A 19,507-nucleotide genomic window follows, 5' to 3' on the forward strand; every position below is an offset into this window, starting at 1 on the left:
GTGACCACCACCAACCAAAAACCTTTACTAGACCCCCCTCCTCCCGTCCTGGTCCAGACCACCACAGAGCTCTGTGGCCACAAAACCAGCTGTGGTAGCTGCATTACAGCTGAATCCATCACTGGTGGAAATGCCCATGTTATGCCTGTTTAAAAAGGCCTTGAACATTTGTCTTTCAAAATACAGATTTTCGCAAGACAATAAAACAGAGAGGCAAGTGCACAGATCACAATGTCTATATTCCTGTCTGCGCTGCAGGGCAACAGCTTGTATTGAAACCTAACTGCACTGGCCTGAGTTTCTGATCAATGTCCTAATTCGGTTTGAGATTATGCACTGGTCCCAAAACAGTTTATTTAGGGAGAACAATGTTCAGGAAGGCTCCCTGTTCCTTATTGACTAGCTCATGCAAACAAACCAAAACCATTTTATTTGCAGAATAATCCATCTTTTATAATGAGCTGTGTAAAGTGTAGAGCGTTGTGATCCGTCCATATCATTTGGAGGGTTTACTGCAATGTCACAGATGCAAAGACACACTAGGCTAATGTTTAATCAACAGGACAACAAGTAGAGACAGAAAAAGCAATAGCACAGTGAGTCTCTGTGATTCAGCCCTGTGTATTAAGCAATTGTTGAAATTAAAAGACTCAAGTTGATTGACTCTAGTCCAAAAATACATTCAATACAATTAAATAAATAACAAGGAAAAAATGAATAATACTTTATGAAAATATACATATTTTGTATACAGATCATTCCCTCATTTATTGACAGTATAGTGTCAATAATATTTAACCCTGTGAATTTCTCTTTTGATTGTTTAAAACAAAATGAATTGGTTGGTACATTTTTTGTCAACACATCATGCTGCTACATATGTCTACCAAATGATAGACTTGTAGGTGAAAGCACAATGAAGCGCTGCTTGTTCATAAATATGTAGAGGGCGCTATAGAGCACACGTTCTTTAACTTCTTGCCTTCACCAATTAAGAAACCCCAAAAATATCACATTTTTCAATTCATTCCCAACTTTATACGCATGCTAAGGCACATAAAAAGGCGATTCATTTGGGTTAAGTATAATAATAATACGAATCCTAGCCAAAACAATAGGTCATCGCTTAGACTCTGTCAAGCAGAGGCCCTAATAAAAGCAAATTAAGAGTAGGGTTTTTTTTAAAGCAAAAAGTGGTTAGTACAGAGGTAATGCAGCAGGGCAGAGTTTATGTTAACCTCACTGGCAGCTGACATGGCAGAGAGCTGCATGCTGTAAGAATGCATGCACTAATGAGTGCACAAACAAACATACACTTCCTTTTATACCACTTTTGTGTTTTCACCAGGCAAACAGATACATGAAGTAGGGCATTCTGTTTGCTGGAATGCAAAAGAGAAAGGTTGTACAAATGTGTCACCACAGAGAACTCATTGAAGCAGCGTTGAAAATCAGCACTATCCAACAGACAGTTTTGTGACCAACCAAACATTCATGCAACGTTGTGGCTGGCAGCGTGAGTCCTGAGGCAAATACGATTTTACGGTTTGTTTTCTGATTTCACTAAATCCTCTCACACAGGCAACACTGTGTACGCTGCTCACTGCAGCACAGCAGCTCCAAGTCTTACAAGTCCTCGTGGCTATGTTCCAGTCAGCTGCAATGATTTTAAGTCTCTTACTGTTGCTTTAATCTGAGTCCACCAATAATTTTTTAAGAACATTTTACAGTCTGTCAGTACCTTAAGATTAAAAATGCAGATTTTTCTGCTTGCTGAATTGAAAGGGAATGACATATACCAAAAATGCTACCCCGCAAAGGACACTGACCATCTGTGTTATCAGCAAGATCTCGATATGAAACACCTTCCACTATTGAAAAACTGAGCAACATCAAAAGGGAAAATAAATTCCTAAAGCAACAAAGCAAATGTGCGTGCGTGCGTGCGTGCGTGCGTGCGTGCGTGCGAGCGAGCGAGCGAGCGTGACATGTCCTGGCGATGACCTGAGGACTGCTGGTTGAAGACACAAGAACATCCAAAAGACCACTAGACCTAAATATGGATTTCAATCTTGTGAGTGTTATAAAAGACCCATGCTTTAACTACAAACTGTTGGAGCTAGTCACACTAGTGGAAAAATGGAGCCATTGCTGAGAAATGAGTGGCACTATCTCAGCAGTTTAACAGTTCTTGTTATGTTTATGCATGAGTTTTTTTGTTGTTGTGTTATTTCCTGTTGTTTGCTTCTTTTACCCCTCACTACTCTGTCTCTCCTTCTCTGCAGGGCTGGTGTGTGACAGGGTGGTATTCTCCTGGCTGCAGATGAGGCACACCTGTTCCCACTCACCTAATCAACCTGCTCTTTAAGAGCCTGGCCCTCACCTCACTACTCTGCCAGAGAATTAAATGCTGTTCGACGATCCAGAGTGCCTTTCTGCAGCCTTGAGTATAATTTTGTTCACTTTGCAGTTTTTGAGCAACTCTTTGAGTTTTGCCTGGGACGTTTTCCCTCTGCTTTGTTTTTGGACCTTTCTGCAGCCAGCCAGCTCCCTGTCTTCAGTACCTGCCTTGGACTAGCTTTCTTTATTAAACACATTGAAACTTTATTTGTGTCAGTCTCTGTTTTGGGGTCCTAAGTAGTATCCAAACGCCACATAATTCTCTGGCCACATGGACCCCGCAGAGACTGAGAGACTCAGGGAAGCGCTTGCTGCCCAAGGTGTTATTATAGGGCAACATGACAGAGCCCTGCATAAAGTATTGGAAGCGATTCGGGAATCAACCACCAGTGTGACCAACCTCGGCGGCCGTATGGATCAGGTCGCAGCACATCTCTCCCGCTGACTGCCAATGCTCAAGCTCCAGATCCTGCTCCAGCCCTGCAATCCTCGTGAGCCCTTTATCCCCATACCCGTCAGGTATTCAGGAGATTTAGGGTCTTGTAGTCAGTTCTTGCACCAGTGTAGTCTTGTTTTTGAGCAACAACTATTCACATATTCCACTGATAGATCTAGGGTTGCTTTTATTATGAGCCTACTGAGTGATAAAGCAGCAGCATGGGCTCTTGCCATATCTAACAGCAACTCGCCTATCAGTCATTCTCTACAGTCTTTTACTGCAGAGATGCGTAAGGTTTTTGATCATCCAGTGAGGGGGAAGGAGGCTGGTAAAAGACTCCTTTCACTCCGCCAGGGTTCAGGCTCTGTTGCTAATTTTGCTATAGATTTCCGCATTCTTGCAGCTGAGAGCGGTTGGGATGACATGGCCTTGCTGGGAATTGTTTGTAAGGGGCTAAATGATGATTTAAAGGATGAACTAGCTGTCAGGGATGAAACCTCCTCCTTAGAGGAGTTGATTTCTTTAGCTACACGATTAGATAACCGCCTCCGCGAGAGGCGTAGGGAGAGATCAGGAAAGCATAGCTCCACCTCCCTTCCCCCTCAGTCCAAGACCAAGTGCTACCGAGGTGTCCCTGAGCAAGGCACCCTTCCCTACACTGCGCCGTCCATAATGGCAGCCCACTGCTCCTAACACTAGGATGGGTCAAATGCAGAGGAACCCTTTCGTTACATAGTACCTGTACTACGTAATGACAATAAGTTGAATCTTCAATCTTCTTCAAGTTTCCTAGACAGCCTGCGTTCCCTGGACCTTCTCTTCATCCTCCAGACTCCTGGCCTTCCAGCGCTTCGCCTGCTACCAAGGCCTCTCCCTTCCTCATGGAGGAGCCCATGCAGCTGGGAAGGATGACGCTTACCCAATCAGAACGTCAACGCCGTCTTCATCAGAGACTCTGCTTCTACTGTGGCCAGGCTGGTCACTTCCGCTCCGGTTGTCCTTCTCAGCCAAAATATCTGGCTCATCAGCGACAGGGGGAGCACTGTTGAGCCATACCTCTATCAACTCAGCCTCCTCCAACCGCATCCCAGTCAAAGGTACTATTTCTTGGTCTCAGGCCTCCTTTCCGTTTCAGGTCTTGATAGATTCAGGTGCGGATGACAATTTAATTGACTCTGACTTTGTGATGCAGTCTAAACTCCCCTTTGAGCCTCTTCCAGAACCTAAAGATGTGTTTGCCTTAGACGGGAGACTCCTAGCCCAAGTCACCCACCGTACTGCTCCAGTTTCCGTCAAGCTCGCTGATAACCATCACGAGATTATCTCCCTGTACCTTATCCCCTCACCCATGTCGCCACTCGTTTTAGGTTTTCCTTGGTTAAAGCTCCATAACCCTCACATAGATTGGGCCAACTCGTCTATCATTAACTGGAGTCTATTCTGTTACTCACATTGCTTACACTCAGCTGTACCCCCCACAGTTACTAGGGCACCAGATCCCCCCAAACCCATTGATCTCACCTCGGTACCCCCTGAATATCACAACGTCAAGGAGGTTTTCAGCAAGGACCACGCACTATCCTTGCCACCTCACCGGCCCTACGACTGTGCCATAGATGTGCTCCCTGGCGCCCCCTTTCCATCTAGTAAACTGTACAATCTCTCCAGGCCAGAAAAGGAGGCCATGGAGAGTTACATCTCTGACTCACTCGCTGCTGGGCTCATTCGCCCCTCTTCATCTCCTATGGGAGAAGGTTTCTTTTTTGTGGACAAGAAGGATAAGACCCTACGCCCTTGCATAGACTACAGAGGTCTAAATGGGATCACAGTCAAGAACAAGTACCCCCTTCCACTCATAGACTCTGCTTTTGTCCCCCTCCATGAAGCCACCATCTTCACAAAGTTGGATCTTCGCAATGCATACCACTTGGTGAGAATAAAGGAGGGGGATGAGTGGAAGACTGCATTCAATACTCCTCAGGGACATTTTGAGTATTTGGTAATGCCTTTTGGGTTAACCAATGCACCAGGTGTTTTCCAAGCTATGATTAATGATGTCTTGCGTGACATGTTAAACAGGTTTGTTTTTGTGTACCTTGATGACATCCTGATCTTCTCTCGCACTCCTCAGGAGCATGTCCAGCACGTAAGGCTGGTACTACAGAGACTTCTTGAGAACAGACTGTATGTTAAGGTTGAGAAGTGCGAGTTTCATGCCTCTTCTGTGAGTTTCCTGGGTTTTATCGTCGACAAAGGACTATTAAGGACTGACCCCGCCAAGGTCCAAGCAGTGACCGAGTGGCCCACTCCCTCTAACAGGAAGCAGTTGCAAAGGTTTCTGGGCTTTGCCAACTTTTATAGGAGGTTTATTCGGGACTATAATTTGTTCTTGTTTTGTTCGATCCTCATTGTCTGTTTTGTTTTGTCTGTCCACCATGTACAGCAACCTTGGGTCCCGTGAAAGGCGCTTTATAAATTCAATTTATTATTATTATTATTATTATTATAGTAGGGTAGCAGTACCTCTGACCAAACTTACCTCTGTCAAGTTGCCTTTTGTGTCTCCTGCAGCTGAGGCAGCTTTTGTAAAACTGAAATGTATGTTTTCCACTGCTCCTGTTCTCTCTCATTCTGATCCAGAGGTCCAGTTTGTGGTGGAGGTGGATGCCTCTGATTCTGGAGTGGGGGCAGTATTATCCCAGCGTTCCCCTTCAGACCAGAAGCTCCACCCTTGTGCGTTCTTCTCTCGCCGGCTGACCCCTGCAGAGAAGAACTACGACGTTGGTAATCGGGAGTTGCTAGCAGTGATTTTGGCCCTTCAAGAATGGAGGCACTGGCTGGAGGGAGCCACCCATCCTTTTGTAGTATGGACTGACCATAAGAATTTGTCTTACCTTCGCTCTGCACGCAGGCTCAACTCGCGCCAGGCTCGGTGGGCTCTCTTCCTGGGACGGTTCAACTTTACCTTGACCTACCGGCCTGGCTCCAGGAATGTGAAGGCCGACGCCTTGTCCCGGCAGTTCACCCCCCCAGTGGAGGATTCATCAGATGAAACAATTTTGCCATCTTCCTGTGTCGTGGGAGCAGCTAGATGGGAGATTGAAAGGGTGGTCCAGGAGGCCCAGGAGGACCATTCAGCGGCTCAGGATTGTCCACCAGACCGGATGTTCGTTCCCCCCGATGCTAGATCTCCAGTGCTCCAGTGGGGACATGCGTCCAAAGTAGCCTGCCATCCAGGTTTTCATCGGACCCTGGCCCTGCTTCAACAACGCTTCTGGTGGCCCACTATGTCCACAGACACGAAGGAGTATGTCTCAGCCTGCTCCGTCTGTGCCCGCAGCAAAGCTTCACATCAGGCCCCTGCTGGTCTTCTTCGCCCCCTTCCCATTCCCCACCGGCCCTGGTCCCACATTGCGGTGGATTTTGTGACTGGTCTCCCACCATCAGACAGTAACGACACTATTCTGACCATCGTTGACCGTTTTTCTAAGGCTGTGCACTTTGTCCCCCTGCCTAAACTACCTTCTGCCCTCGAGACTGCCACTCTTCTCACCCAGCATGTTTTTAGGCTGCATGGTATCCCTCAAGATATTGTATCAGACAGGGGTCCGCAGTTTTCCTCCCAAGTATGGAGGGCCTTTTGCCAGGCATTGAGGGCGTCGGCCAGCTTGTCCTCTGGGTACCATCCCCAGACCAATGGCCAGACGGAGCGGGCAAATCAGGACCTGGGAGCGGCTCTTCGTTGTGTTGCCTCTCGAAACCCGGCCTCATGGTCTTTGCAGTTTTTGAGCAACTTTTTTAGTTTTGCCTGGGACGTTTTCCCTCTGCTTTGTTTTTGGACCTTTCTGCAGCCAGCCAGCTCCCTGTCTTCAGTACCTGCCTTGGACTAGCTTTCTTTATTAAACACATTGAAACTTTATTTGTGTCAGTCTCTGTTTTGGGGTCCTAAGTAGTATCCAAACGCCACAGTTCTGTCCTCATATAGCTTCAACATTATGAAGCTTTATGTGAAATAAAGCACTACATCCAATAAGCTTTTCATCTGTATTAAAGGGGCCCTATTATGCTCATTGTGGGGGGGGTATGGGAGAGAAACTCCCTCTTGAGGGAACACAGGAACTTTAGCCTTTGGAGACCATTTACATGCACACAACTATATAACACCACAAAAAATCACAATTAAAGTCAGCCTGGGTTGGCCTTAGTAAATAAGGAGTAAGTGGCACAGAACAGACGATAATGTCCCATCGTGACTCTACGACTAAACTACAGTGCTCACAAGAACCAAAAACTATTCAGCGAGGCTGCACTGTGTTTAGGAAAATACACAGTAGCAAACACATTTCAAACAGTCTACTCTTTTAACTTCAATCCTCTTCTCTTTTTGCATTTGCTCATTTTCCATTTGTCTTGCCACACAAATGATTGAGAAGGGTTTGGACAGTAAATATCTTTCTGAAAGCCTATAAGTGTCACCACAATTTCAAAGCAGTTACAGGACTAGACATTTTTTAATAGTTAATAATGGGAATTACTGCCAACAAATATATAACTACACCACACATCACCTATTCCCCTTCACTCTCTAGCTTGCTAATCCCGTCTTCAGTACAGTGCTCTTTTTCTAACCTGCAAGGACACAGACCAGATGTGCAAATGTTTCTCTGTTTCTATTGAAAACCCATTCCAAAAGAGGCAGAGTGTGGGGAGAGGAATATTTGAATTCACTCCACGGGAGACTGATTTCATACATTTTGGCGGCTGCACAACCTTAAAAAAGGTAGCTTGGCTGGCTGAGAGAGAATGTTGACGGCATACCAAACAACATGATCCTAATGAGTTGGAAAATCCCTGGCCCTCCTGAGGACGGTCCAGATGCTACCGTCATGAGAAACGCTACTGTTTTATTGAATTCAGACTCCCCTCCCCGTCTTTAACAAGGAGCAAAATATATTATTTGACCATTAAGGCATCCTAGGTGACATGAAGCGTTACATATTTAAAGAGTTATTCTGCTCTGGCTGCAGGTCCAGCACCCCACACTGGGCACAAGACAATCTGATCTTTATTTCAAAGTGTCTCATGTGAATGTGTATAATTGGAGACCTATACTTGTGGATGTGTGCTTGTACTGCTAGTAAAGGGTCTGCAGCAAATTTGCTCAAAGCTTATTAGCTACTATCAGGTTGACTTGTTTTGGGCAAATGATAGAACATAATGTGATGAGCCCTGAGAAGTAACACTAAAAAATGTCAAATTGCTGTAAGCTCATGCCAGATCTTACAAATAACAGCAAATGTGCTTTCAATCATTTCAATAAATCAACCACAATGATGACTACATTAATATCTAATGCAAATGCCTCCAAGATGGACAAAGTGATGTATTTATTTCTGAAGATTTGTGATTTGTGCAAAGTGACTGATTTGCCATTGCGGAATGTTTATCGCAAACCTACAATCACAAGTGCAACTTGGAAATAAACACAAGGAATCTATTTCAGAGAAAAGCAATGACAAAAACATGCAGTGCAAAATCATCCTTTGCTCTTCTATGATACACCTGTTTCCTTCCTCTGCCCACACCTAACACCATGTCTCTTGGATAAAAACCCATGTAACAAAAGTGCATTGTTTCATTTGAGGGTCAGGGTTCATTTCACTCACCAAAACACACAGAGATACATATATTGAAACAATCATCACACACAAATCACAAGTCCTGTTGCCCTGTCTCAGTATGGTTTGAGCAGCCCTAACAGAACTACTGGTCAGAGATCAGCACAAAAGACTCAGATTAATAACTTCATAATATGCTGTGAAACAACAGACAATGTTCATATCTCATATTGTCTAGAGTAGAGAATGTTGTTTACCTGGATCTCTGTACACCTCACGGAGCAGGCTTTCGCTGAGGGTCACCGGGGATCCATTGACCATGCTGTGGGTCCAGCTCTGACAGATCGCTTGGAGCAAAAGCGTCTGGGCCCTTGTTGCCTGGACAGTAAAGTGGGGAAGCTCAAAAATACACTCTGTGGTGGGGACCGAAGATCTCTTGCACCTGGAATAGAGGGACATTAGATGAAGAAAGACAGAGTTAGATAATGAATAGTATATGGAAAAAGAGAGAGAATGATGAAGTGACAATAATAAATAAAATAATGGAGAGTCGCATTTAAGTGCCAACATACATTTAAAGAAATGGAACCCATTTCATGACTTCCATGAATCCATCAATATCACATCACAATATAAAACAGCTCATAGATGAGTGGCCAAATAGGTGGAACTTCATTCCAACAGCAAATTGAAGAATTACCAAGTGCAAGCCAAGCTTTCCTTAGTTACTTGGCAGACAGGTGCAGTTCTCCTCTTTGACGCCGACCATCTCTCCCCTCCATCAAAACTGTGATGATGATTTATGTGAAGAGATGAACAGCCCAGAAACCTGACCCTTAGAATAATCTCTATGCATTTACCATTGTATCTGTCTCCAAGAGTGTGGAGGGAGAGAGGTTGTGTGAATGTGTGTGTATGACAAGCTGATGAGTGGAGCGTTTAGGGGGATGAGGTAACAGCACAGAAGGATGGAGTCCTCCAGGACCCTGTCCATCAGAACCTCAGCAGACAATGCTCTCATTTATCACACACACACACGCACACGCACACGCGCACACACACAAGATCCCATCCATGACATGAGGCCACCAACCAAAGTATGGCATTATACACAGTGCTGGGACTGACGGAGCACTTGTCATCCTCAGTTACTCTCCCTCTCCCCTTGTCCCTCCCTCCCTTTGTGTCCCCAGGAACGTCTGTTCACTGGAAAAACTCCCAGGGAGCCTGAACTCAACACTGCAAAACAAGCTGTTTGAGGTTCCACTGCTCTTTTCCTCTCATCTGTTCTGAGAAGTTCTTCAGTTGGGTGTTTGATGAGGTGCCCTCCGCCCTCACATCAACTTTTCGGGGCGTGCGTGCACATATGCTTGACTACGTATTGTAATGGAGGCAGAGAGGTGCTACTTAAATGAGCAGCCTCTTTTTCTGTGAAAATATCACTGTGACTAATTCCAGGGATGGCTGCAGCGTGCCAGGAACAAGCATCACAGTTCATTTAATCACACATCCATTTTGGTCTGCTCCTAGTTCAGAGTGTGGGATATGTCAGGGGGACTCTCCCTCCGCTCAGCAGCTCTGCAATCGTTTAACTCCTCTGCTTCCCTCCCTCTCCTTCTCTGTGTCTCTTTATCGTTCCCTTTATTCTGCTCCTGGGTGGTTCAGCAGGGTGACATGAGCTGTTAGCTGCACACAGGCAAGCCCAGAGTTCTTAACTGCCTGCTGTCTCAGAGGGGGACTACTATGAGACAGAAAACGAGAGAGAGTTTGTAAAAGAGAGATGTCAGAGGCACAGGAAAAACAAAGAGAGAGAAACTCCAAACCTGACAGGGTCAATGAGTTTACCCCGACAGCGCACATATACATTTTGAATTCCCTGGAACATATGGTCCATTTGGCACCATGGTGAACCATGCAATGTCATGCTTCTCTACCGTAGGAAACCAACACTGTTTGAAGCTATACAGAAGGACATTAATCAAATCAATTTTCTTTTGTGTTTTTGTGTGATCAAACATGTGCATGCCTGTGTGTGTGTACACGTAGCAGATAACACTTTTGAACAAAAGAAAGTGAATGGGACCCAGTAACAGTAACAATGTCCCCACATGCAGAGCAAATGTGCCTGCAAAGCCATTTCAATGGGAGGGCTGGCAAGGGATGAAAGTTGGTTGGCTTTTTCCAGTGTTAATAGCTTTTCAGGGTAGCTGTCATGTGCATGTGGTCGTCTAAAACTTTAATTATGCACCTGTTTTTATTATATTATGCCTGATTCTTTGCAAACAGCAACTTGGATCTATCAGCTAAATGAGAAACAGAAACTCTCATTAGGGTGTTTTGGGAATGCTGGATGTGAGGACAGCCAGACACTCATCAGATTTCATTAAGTAGCTGGCACAGACTGTGATACTTGCTGCAACATGGTAAACAGCTTTTTGGCGAGCAGCTCTTTTACTGTTACCACAGCCTTTGAAAGAATCAAAAGCCTCCAAGAAGTAGAAATAAAAGTGCTCACACCTGCAGCATCAACAGCAATAACAAGTGACTGAACTATACCATATAACTTGTGAATGGAACATGGCAAACTCACAAAATGTTATCCACTGGTTACAGTCAGTACAGTGTCCTTATTGGAAACAGTCTGTAGCCTGGCGAGCCAAATTCATTAAAGCATACTTCTTCTCCTATAATGTGGAGACCCGCCAGAAGTGGTCCCTACAACGCATTTAGGATCCTGACTCATAATTTAACAAACCAGGTCCTTGGCTTGAACTTACATTTCTCATTGAATAGGCAGCCTCTGACCTCACAGTATTCCTTTAAGTCAATAACTTTTTTTATTTAAACACAGAGGCCCCCAGGAATACAATGAAATGAAATTAAAATAAGTCAGGAGCCTTGAAAAATTTGGTGTTTCACTATTAGCCAATGAAAATGATTTCCTCTGGTGTGCTTCAACACCATTAGGCCTAATTTCCCGGTGTGTCCCCTGTTGGTGTTGTGACTGAGTGATGAACAACTGGACGGGCTAGCACAGGTCCCTTTGGCTGACCGGCTGGCACAAGTCTTTCTGGCCAGTGTCTCTGTCAGAATCACACAACAGGGCATGTTTCCTCTGTGTACATGCTCTAATGTGGACATAAAGCAAGGACAACTAATTATTTTTAGTCATTAAAATGAATGAGTGAAATCTAAAAGGGAGTTGATGCCAGATGACCCACCAAAAGTATTTCAGCTCCAAACAAGGCTGAGAGCCATCTCATGAAACGTCATGCCACTGCTAGCATAAAGGTTTTACTGCCAACGCCTAACCTATCTGACTAGCCGGTGGGTAACCTACGTCTGTACCAAACCTTTTTCTCATCATTTTAGCTGAGATATATTTGGACAATTGGTTCTCAGGGTAATCAGCTTCCTGGTCTGGTCTGACTGGTCACAACTATATTTAGACAAATCCAGCTGGGGCTCTGACTAACAGGCTGTGATTGCTGCTTTACAGATGCAAGGTCACACACTAGCACATAGGCACACTAAGACACACAACCACAAAAATGCACATACATGTACAGACACAAATTAGTGAGTGTTTGCCAAAAACACATATACATAGAAGCCAACACATAAGCTGTCACACAAGCACACGTGTACACACACCTGTTCACGCTTACGTTCAAACCAATAACAGCATGTTGGTCAGCCAGAGCACATTCAGCAGCAGTAATGAGGCCACAGCTGACATGGGGTCTGCCGCTCTAACAACCTGTAACTGGAGCAATTAGAAAACTAGCTGCCAATTTTACAAGTTTGTATGTCTTTGGCGTTTATAATAGTAACAGAATGCCTGTTTGGCGAAAAAGGAGGGAAGAGAACAAGAAAAATACAATCAAACCCTGCAGAAACACAAACAAGAGAAAGGGTGTAGCGGCAAGCATAGGCAAAAGAAGGATAGAGCCTGCAGACTTGTAGGTCATATGTTTTCTCCAGCAGTAGGGAGTCTCATTAAAAAAGCCATTTGGAAAAGCTCCAGCAAAAACTCTGGAATAGCAGAACTGGTAGGTTGTTGCTTTGGACCGTTGCAGGCCAAAATAAATGTTCATTTTTGTTATTACTCGTATCCTGTACAGTAGCAAAAATCAGTTTCTTCACTCTTTCCAAAATATAGTGGCACAGACAGCTGTTGGGGCTGATAGGTCAGCAAGAAATGAGGAGCAAGGTGTCTGATCCCTTAGACACAATCACACCTTCTATGAATCCGATGGATTTTTTCCATAGAAGAGATACTGTTAAAGATAAAAGTGTTAAGTTAGGGGAAGTATTTAAAAGGATAATGTAGACTAAATCCAAGGCAGTTAAGTAAACAAAGAGTTAATAAGATAGTCAATCAATTTTGACTGGCCTTACAATGTGCTACTTTCTCTTGATTGAGACTTATCAGCGACCCCAATGTAATCCATTATAGGTTGACATATTTGTCTGATAGATACAACAGAGCCACCGTCTTGGGACTAGTGATAAGTTATCTAAAGTTTCTACAAATCATTCACTGTCACACCCTGCCTTAATTATCAATACAAACATTCCCCAACTCAAACAGTTAAACAAAACCCTCTACTGCTATTGTTTTCCTATTTCAAGAGCTTCTTTGGAGGGAACCAGGCTGAAAATGGAGGCAAGGCCAGACTTGACAGTTTTTTTTTTCTTTCGTTGTGGTGCAGATTGAGTTGAAGTATTGCAGTATTCCCCATCTCTCCAAGCCAAGGTCATTGACCCCTCTTGAAAATAAGTGAGTTAAAGGCTGCTCTCAAGTCCCCTCTTTTATCTCACTACAAAAGACTCACTACAGTGTCTTGCAAACTTTCCAAATGAACAGTATAAATCACGCAAGCACTTCACACTGATCAACAACTCCTAAGTGAGCAACTTGGGGGATTGGAACATTTTGCCAAATGAGCTGGCATGTGAAAAGTTCGAAAATATTACCAAAGCAAAGCCAAGCAAGCGTACTAATAATCCTAATTATTATTATTATTATCCTAACTCTTACAATTATTATCCTAACTCTTACAATTGTTTTATTTTACTGTATGTGTCACTGCGCATTGTCTCCAAGTCATTGGTTTGGTTGACACATGGTCTGTGTGATTGTGACCTGAGCGGGCCCTCTGATAAACCACATGTTGCAGAAATTAGTAAATGCATTCTGAGCAGGTAACTGTGATTAATAAGTCATTAATAATGAGGACTTTTTTGGTTCAAGAAATATATGGCTTAATAAAAATATTAAAATGAATGAATACATCAAGCACCCAGTGATATTACAAATGACAAATTGTGAGTTTCAGAACTTTGTTGATTTGAAGAAGGATCACTTCAACTAGCAGCCATCCTTTAATGCCACAATATATTTTTATTAGGGTTCATATTTAAATAAATTGATATTTACCTGAAAACATTGTTTACAGTGATTCTGCTTGTGAAATTAAGTGATTACAATTGTTACTTTATCTCACAACCACAATCTGTAATGACATTGATTCTCTAACTTCACCAAACGTTTTAAAGTCTCCATACTGGATTAGATTAGGGAGGAGGCAGGGACTGCATTCGTGGCCACAGCTCAGAGTTCTGTGGTTCCCCGGGGTCAAAGGTGTTCCATGTGTGCATTTCTCTATCATCGGTCTTAAACAGCCCAAACTCTTCACAGAAAGAAACACTCCTTCCCTCTCTCTCACACACACACCGACAGCCCTCCATTCCTTCCATCTGGAGCACCCCTGACCCAAACACACACATGTGCTCACCACCGAACACACACACACACACACACATTGAGATCCTTTCTCAGGAGAGGGCTTCATTACACAGGGATTACTAAAAGAAATGTTTTAATCAAGTTGTGCTGACAGCTGCAGAGCGCAAGGCGAGAAAACGGCAATGACGTGGTTCATCAGGCGTTAAAGGAAAACACATCAAGAGGCCTCTGTGTGTGTGTGTGTGTGTGTGTGTGTGTGTGTGTGTGTGTGTGTGTGTGTGTGTGTGTGTGTGTGTGTGTGTGTGTGTGTGTGTGTGTGTGTGTGTGTGTGTGTGTGTGTGTGTGTGTGTGTGTGTGTGTGTGTGTGTGCATGTAGCTTCCTGACTATGTCCAACATGTCCAGCTGTGGAGGACACGCGGTTCCTTATAAGGACACACAGAGATAGGAAACCTCACATGTCACATTCATTCAGATTTTCCTGCAGACTTTTGTACATCCCGTTGTCATAACAACAAATGCAGCAACAAAAGAGACACTGGCTGTTGTTTATTTTGATCCAAATTAGTTATCCCCTCAAGTCTCTCAAGGCCTTTGACTTTTACGCCGACGGTTTATGAAGATCAGAATAGATACTCCGGTGAGTCTCCTTCCTTGGTCTGGTTAAATAAGGTTTCAATAATTGTTTTGATAATGTTAACAACAATGTTTCCTGTACCTAAATTCCTCTATCAGTGAAAATTGGATTGGCTTGTATGTGGGAAGCGCTGGAGCAGTGCTGAGGTCTGGTGGTGAGGAGAGGAAAGTGGAATGCACACCACAGTAGATGATAATCCACTCAGAGCTGATAATCCACCTAACCTTCCCTATTTCCCACTGTTTTCCCTCCCTCAAGCTTCAGTTCCTCAGATGACTAACTCAGGCATTAATAGAGTCTTTCAGGCGACTGAAACCATCTACAGCTGCTCCTTGATTTACTATCTTGGCTCCAGGCTATTCATCCATACAGATAGATATAGATATTCTTGGATTGCAAGACTATTGCCTCCTGAGAACATTATAGCCTAAAATATACACATATAATATTTAGGGCATAGTTCAAACCTGCGTAGATTTAAGCTACCAAATGACACAAGTAATTGTAAAGGCAAGTAAAGCACACTGAGTGTTTGAATGCTGAATTAAAGCATGAAAGTTTCCATCAGAGCTGAGACGTCAATCACTGAGAGCACCAGCCTAGCAATTGCTGATGCCATTTCCTTTATACCAGCCTCCTCAATATGTCCATTGATCTCTGACAGCCATGAAACCAAATAAAACTGTCTGACACCAGATGTAGAGGAGGAAACATTCTTACCACAAAGTTAGACAAAATACTTTATAGACTGTGCCACACGAAATGTGATTTTTTACTGAAATATGATGTTATTGCAGCTCACAATTCTTTGACTCTGGAGCTTCAGTGAAAAGTGGAACAATATTACATCATATGCCATTCCAGGCTTTAATACACACCTGTTAATACATAAAGCTTACTTGTTGCAGTGTGTGCCTCTGTCCCTTCAGCTTGATCATGTTAAAAGGTTTTTTCTGTCTGAAAACATTCCCATGTTTTCTTTAAGAACAGGGAAGGCCTAGTTCATGTGTTGCCTTGTTCAACTCAATGTAATGCAGGCTGCTCTTATAACCTCCGAACCACAACTCAAAGCTGAGCATGACCACAGCAACCACACGTTGATACAAGGTCATTCAATTCATTCTATCCTTCAGCACACAGCAGACTAACTCTGCCTGACAGACCTCTTAGTTGAGATCTTGATGAGTAAAACAAGTTCTTACTTCATTATAAAATCACATTTTCGTTGAGAAACACAATGGTTAACAAAGAAACTTTGTTGGTGACATCACCAGATCTGTGTCATAACTCAGTGAACTGAGATTTGACTTTTTTCTATTGATGGAACTCCCAAGTCAGTGTTCATCAGCCAAAATGATTATTCCTATTCAAATTGTCAATTAAATATGCCAAAATGTCTAGTAGCCAAATGAGAAAGCCATAGACAATGTTCTTACCATTCTGTTCATTTGTAAATTTGATTTGGATTTGTATGGCTCACTACTGACACAGAAAGCATTTGTCCTCTTGTTCTTGGCAGTGCTCTAAGACATAGAACAGGAGCAGCTTGCTAGGAATAACTATGAACAGGAGTAACGAGGCATTACAATCACACCAGAAGCCTCATACCTCAGATGCCTCAAGCAGCCTTCATCAATCACAACAAGAGCAAATCTAGAGTCTAGACTACTGGTCCAGACATAGTAGTAGACCTCTCAACTTCACATAAAAAAGTCCTACAGGTAGTGCTAAAAACTAAACCAGCCATGGACATTTTAATAAAGTTAGATCAATAATTAAATATAAAGGGGGAACCAGCATCCCTTTCTATTCTGAAACATTTGCAAGGCAAGTCAGCTTTTTGTGGCTATAAAACATGCACCTGTAATGGCACATGCTTTAAGAAATTATCCCCATAGTGTGCAGAACAGGGGCTGCTAAAAATGCCACATAAAAGATGGCATTGGGCTGAATTATGACCTGCAATACGACGGGCCACACTGCTGCTGGTTTGTTGGTCGACTGGTGGGCCTTGGCATGCCTCCATATGCTGCTGCCGTCAGGTGGCCAGGCTTCAGGAATATTATATGGTGCGAGTGTTCATGTGTCTGAGTTAGAGTGTGAGGTTAGATTTTTAAGGAGAGCGCTGCAGGTGGCACTTCTAACATTCCCTCCCTTCTACCACCTCCCTCCCTCCCTTCCCAAGATTTTTTCTTTTTCTCAGGCACCGATTTTATCTGGAATAACAGGTTTAACAGCCAGACCAAGTGAGACCCTCTCTGTAGAGTCCCTGTGAAGTTGGAAGCCACATACATTGCCTTTCATTAGGGATAAGTACAGCCTGATGCCTCTCAGCTTCACTTTAATTCACTGGGAGTGAAAGTTCATTTCAGAGGGTTTTTCGCTTTTTGCTAACCAAATGAATGCCCAGTTAGTAAATGGAAGTGTATAAGAGAGGTAGTAATCAGTAGTAATGTTTGAGTACTACACCTACTGCCTTGAAATTTGATTTCGTCATTTCAGACATCAGTGTAATTCATTCATACAAATTACAGACGGGTTTATCTTGCTTTAAAGTAGGAATATAAGTCTGTCTGAATGTGAGTATGTCCTTTTGTCCTCTTTTTAAAACTGTTCTTCTGATCGACTACGCTCTTACACAGAGGTGTATTTGTGTGGCTCAATTTGGACAAGGCTGGTGCACCATTTGGCCTGAAACCTTTGAACAGTAAGTCTATGAAACAAAATTCAGACTGAAAAGTCTCAGTAAGTGTCAAAGAGATTGCCATGGAATTGTATACAGATAATCATGATCTCCATTGGATGTATCATCCTTACTTCTATGACCCTTCAACGTTTACTCTAGTGCAACCAGCTGGTTCACTTTTTTATATTTTAGTAAAATATCTCAACAACTTTGGACAGATAACATTTGGTGTCCATGCATCCAAGAGGATGAAATCCAATGCTTTTGTTGACCCCCATTTGACCTCTTGTGCTCCTACAAGTTGTGATTTAACCTGGAGGTGCTGAAAATGTTTTTGAGTAATAATTAGAACATGGATGCAAAAGCCTTTTGACTACATGCATCACATTGCCGTAAATGCTCACTCTTCAAAAATGTCTAATTATACAAGTACAACACTGTTGTATGATTTCCATAATTGGTAAGATCACATTAAGCATGAAGTTCTTCAAGTTATCTGAGTTAGTGATGCTATTACTAAAGAAACCTTATCCCAATGTCTTAGGCCACGTTTACACGGAGACGAAAACTAACCTTAGTCGATATCAAAAAAGTCTTCCGTTCACACGGAATCGGCTCAAGAAACGTGTCCGTCCACACGAGACCGCTCGATCCGCTGGAGACGCTGTAGTACATATGCCGGGCCTGTAAGTGGCACTGTACTTCCGCCACAAAATACACCAAAAGCAGCGAAGAAGACCCCCCGAGCATGGTTGCCATGGTTGCCTGGTTGCCCATCTGTTTATTCTCCGCGGTGGATTTAGCAACATGTAGTTCATGGAGTTCTCCATGTCCACTTGTTGCTGATGGTTGTGGTAGAGGAGCTGTAGATTTTGCACTAACATCTGTAGCATGGTCAGTTGCGTCTGGAGCACGAAAGCAACCCTGTGATCCGCCATTGTTGTTGTTGTTGTTGGCAAAACACATCAGCAATGACGCGGGTGACGCGGGGGTGAGCAGCAGAGGTGGGGAGAGGCGGGGCTATGGCGTCATTGTTATCAGGAAATTATCGTATAGAACGTACACACAGAGCCGTTTGCCCCCCCAGAGCGTTTTGTCCGCAGATCTACCCACCTTGGGAGCCGTTATCTTTTGAGGGCTCCGTTTCAGCGGTTCCGTTCCGGCCTCGTGTGGACGAACCGTCCATACGATAGAGAACTGTAGCGGATACAAACGTTTCGTCTCCGTGTAAACGTGGCCTAAGTGCCTTCTGTTTGAATCGACCTCCACAACTCAAGCCAAAATCTAGTGACAGTGATCGAGTGGACCTAAGCTTACTGTTTAACAGATAACACTCACTTCTAGTTATATATTAACAATTGTGAAAAAAAAATCTAAAGTTAGAATAACTAAATGACACATTTAATTCAGTTGGTTATGTAGTTTCCAATCTTTTAAGTTTATCCACAAAGAATATGATCAGTAGGTTAAAACACTACAACTGAGCTGAGGTGCTCAGAATGTCCTTTTAGGGGATTGGTAGGTTTGATTATTGCCCGCAGTCAACTGTAATGTGAAAATACAGAAAGTATTGGTGATACATATTGCATAATCAAAAAATGCAATATGGGGTCAAAATGTGTAATTGCTGTGAAGCATTTACGATTTTAAAATTGCTTCTGCTTAAGAAATTGATGAAACAAAGACATTCCATAGTTGGATGGATCGAAAGTCTCACACACAATACCAAATGCCCAGTAAAAGCTTAGGCTGGCAGAAAGAAGATTTGAAGGCAGTGTACTTTCCCCAGTGAAAGCCCCTTGCTGCCCACTGTGAGAAGCCAGAGCCTTTGCGGTGAGACTGAAGGAAATACGAGCTACAGTATGCAGTGGGCCAACTCATCAGGAGACGTACTGGGCCATCACAGACACCCAGTGCCTCTTCCAATCTGCTAGGATCACCTGGCAGTCCTTTACTCTGTTAGCTTAAGCATGAGCT

General features: G+C 43.5%; 1 protein-coding gene across 1 annotated transcript in view; it reads right to left on the minus strand.

Annotated features, from left to right (window-relative positions):
- LOC117497404 (vacuolar protein sorting-associated protein 13B-like) overlaps positions 1-19,507 on the minus strand; it is a 392,696-nt gene that overhangs the window by 287,849 nt on the left and 85,340 nt on the right. The window contains 1 exon segment of the mRNA XM_034149383.1: positions 8,715-8,899. Coding sequence (XP_034005274.1) covers positions 8,715-8,899 — 185 coding nt within the window.

The sequence above is a fragment of the Trematomus bernacchii genome, unplaced genomic scaffold (assembly GCF_902827165.1).
Source record: "Trematomus bernacchii unplaced genomic scaffold, fTreBer1.1, whole genome shotgun sequence".
In the NCBI taxonomy this organism is placed as follows: Eukaryota; Metazoa; Chordata; class Actinopteri; order Perciformes; family Nototheniidae; genus Trematomus; species Trematomus bernacchii.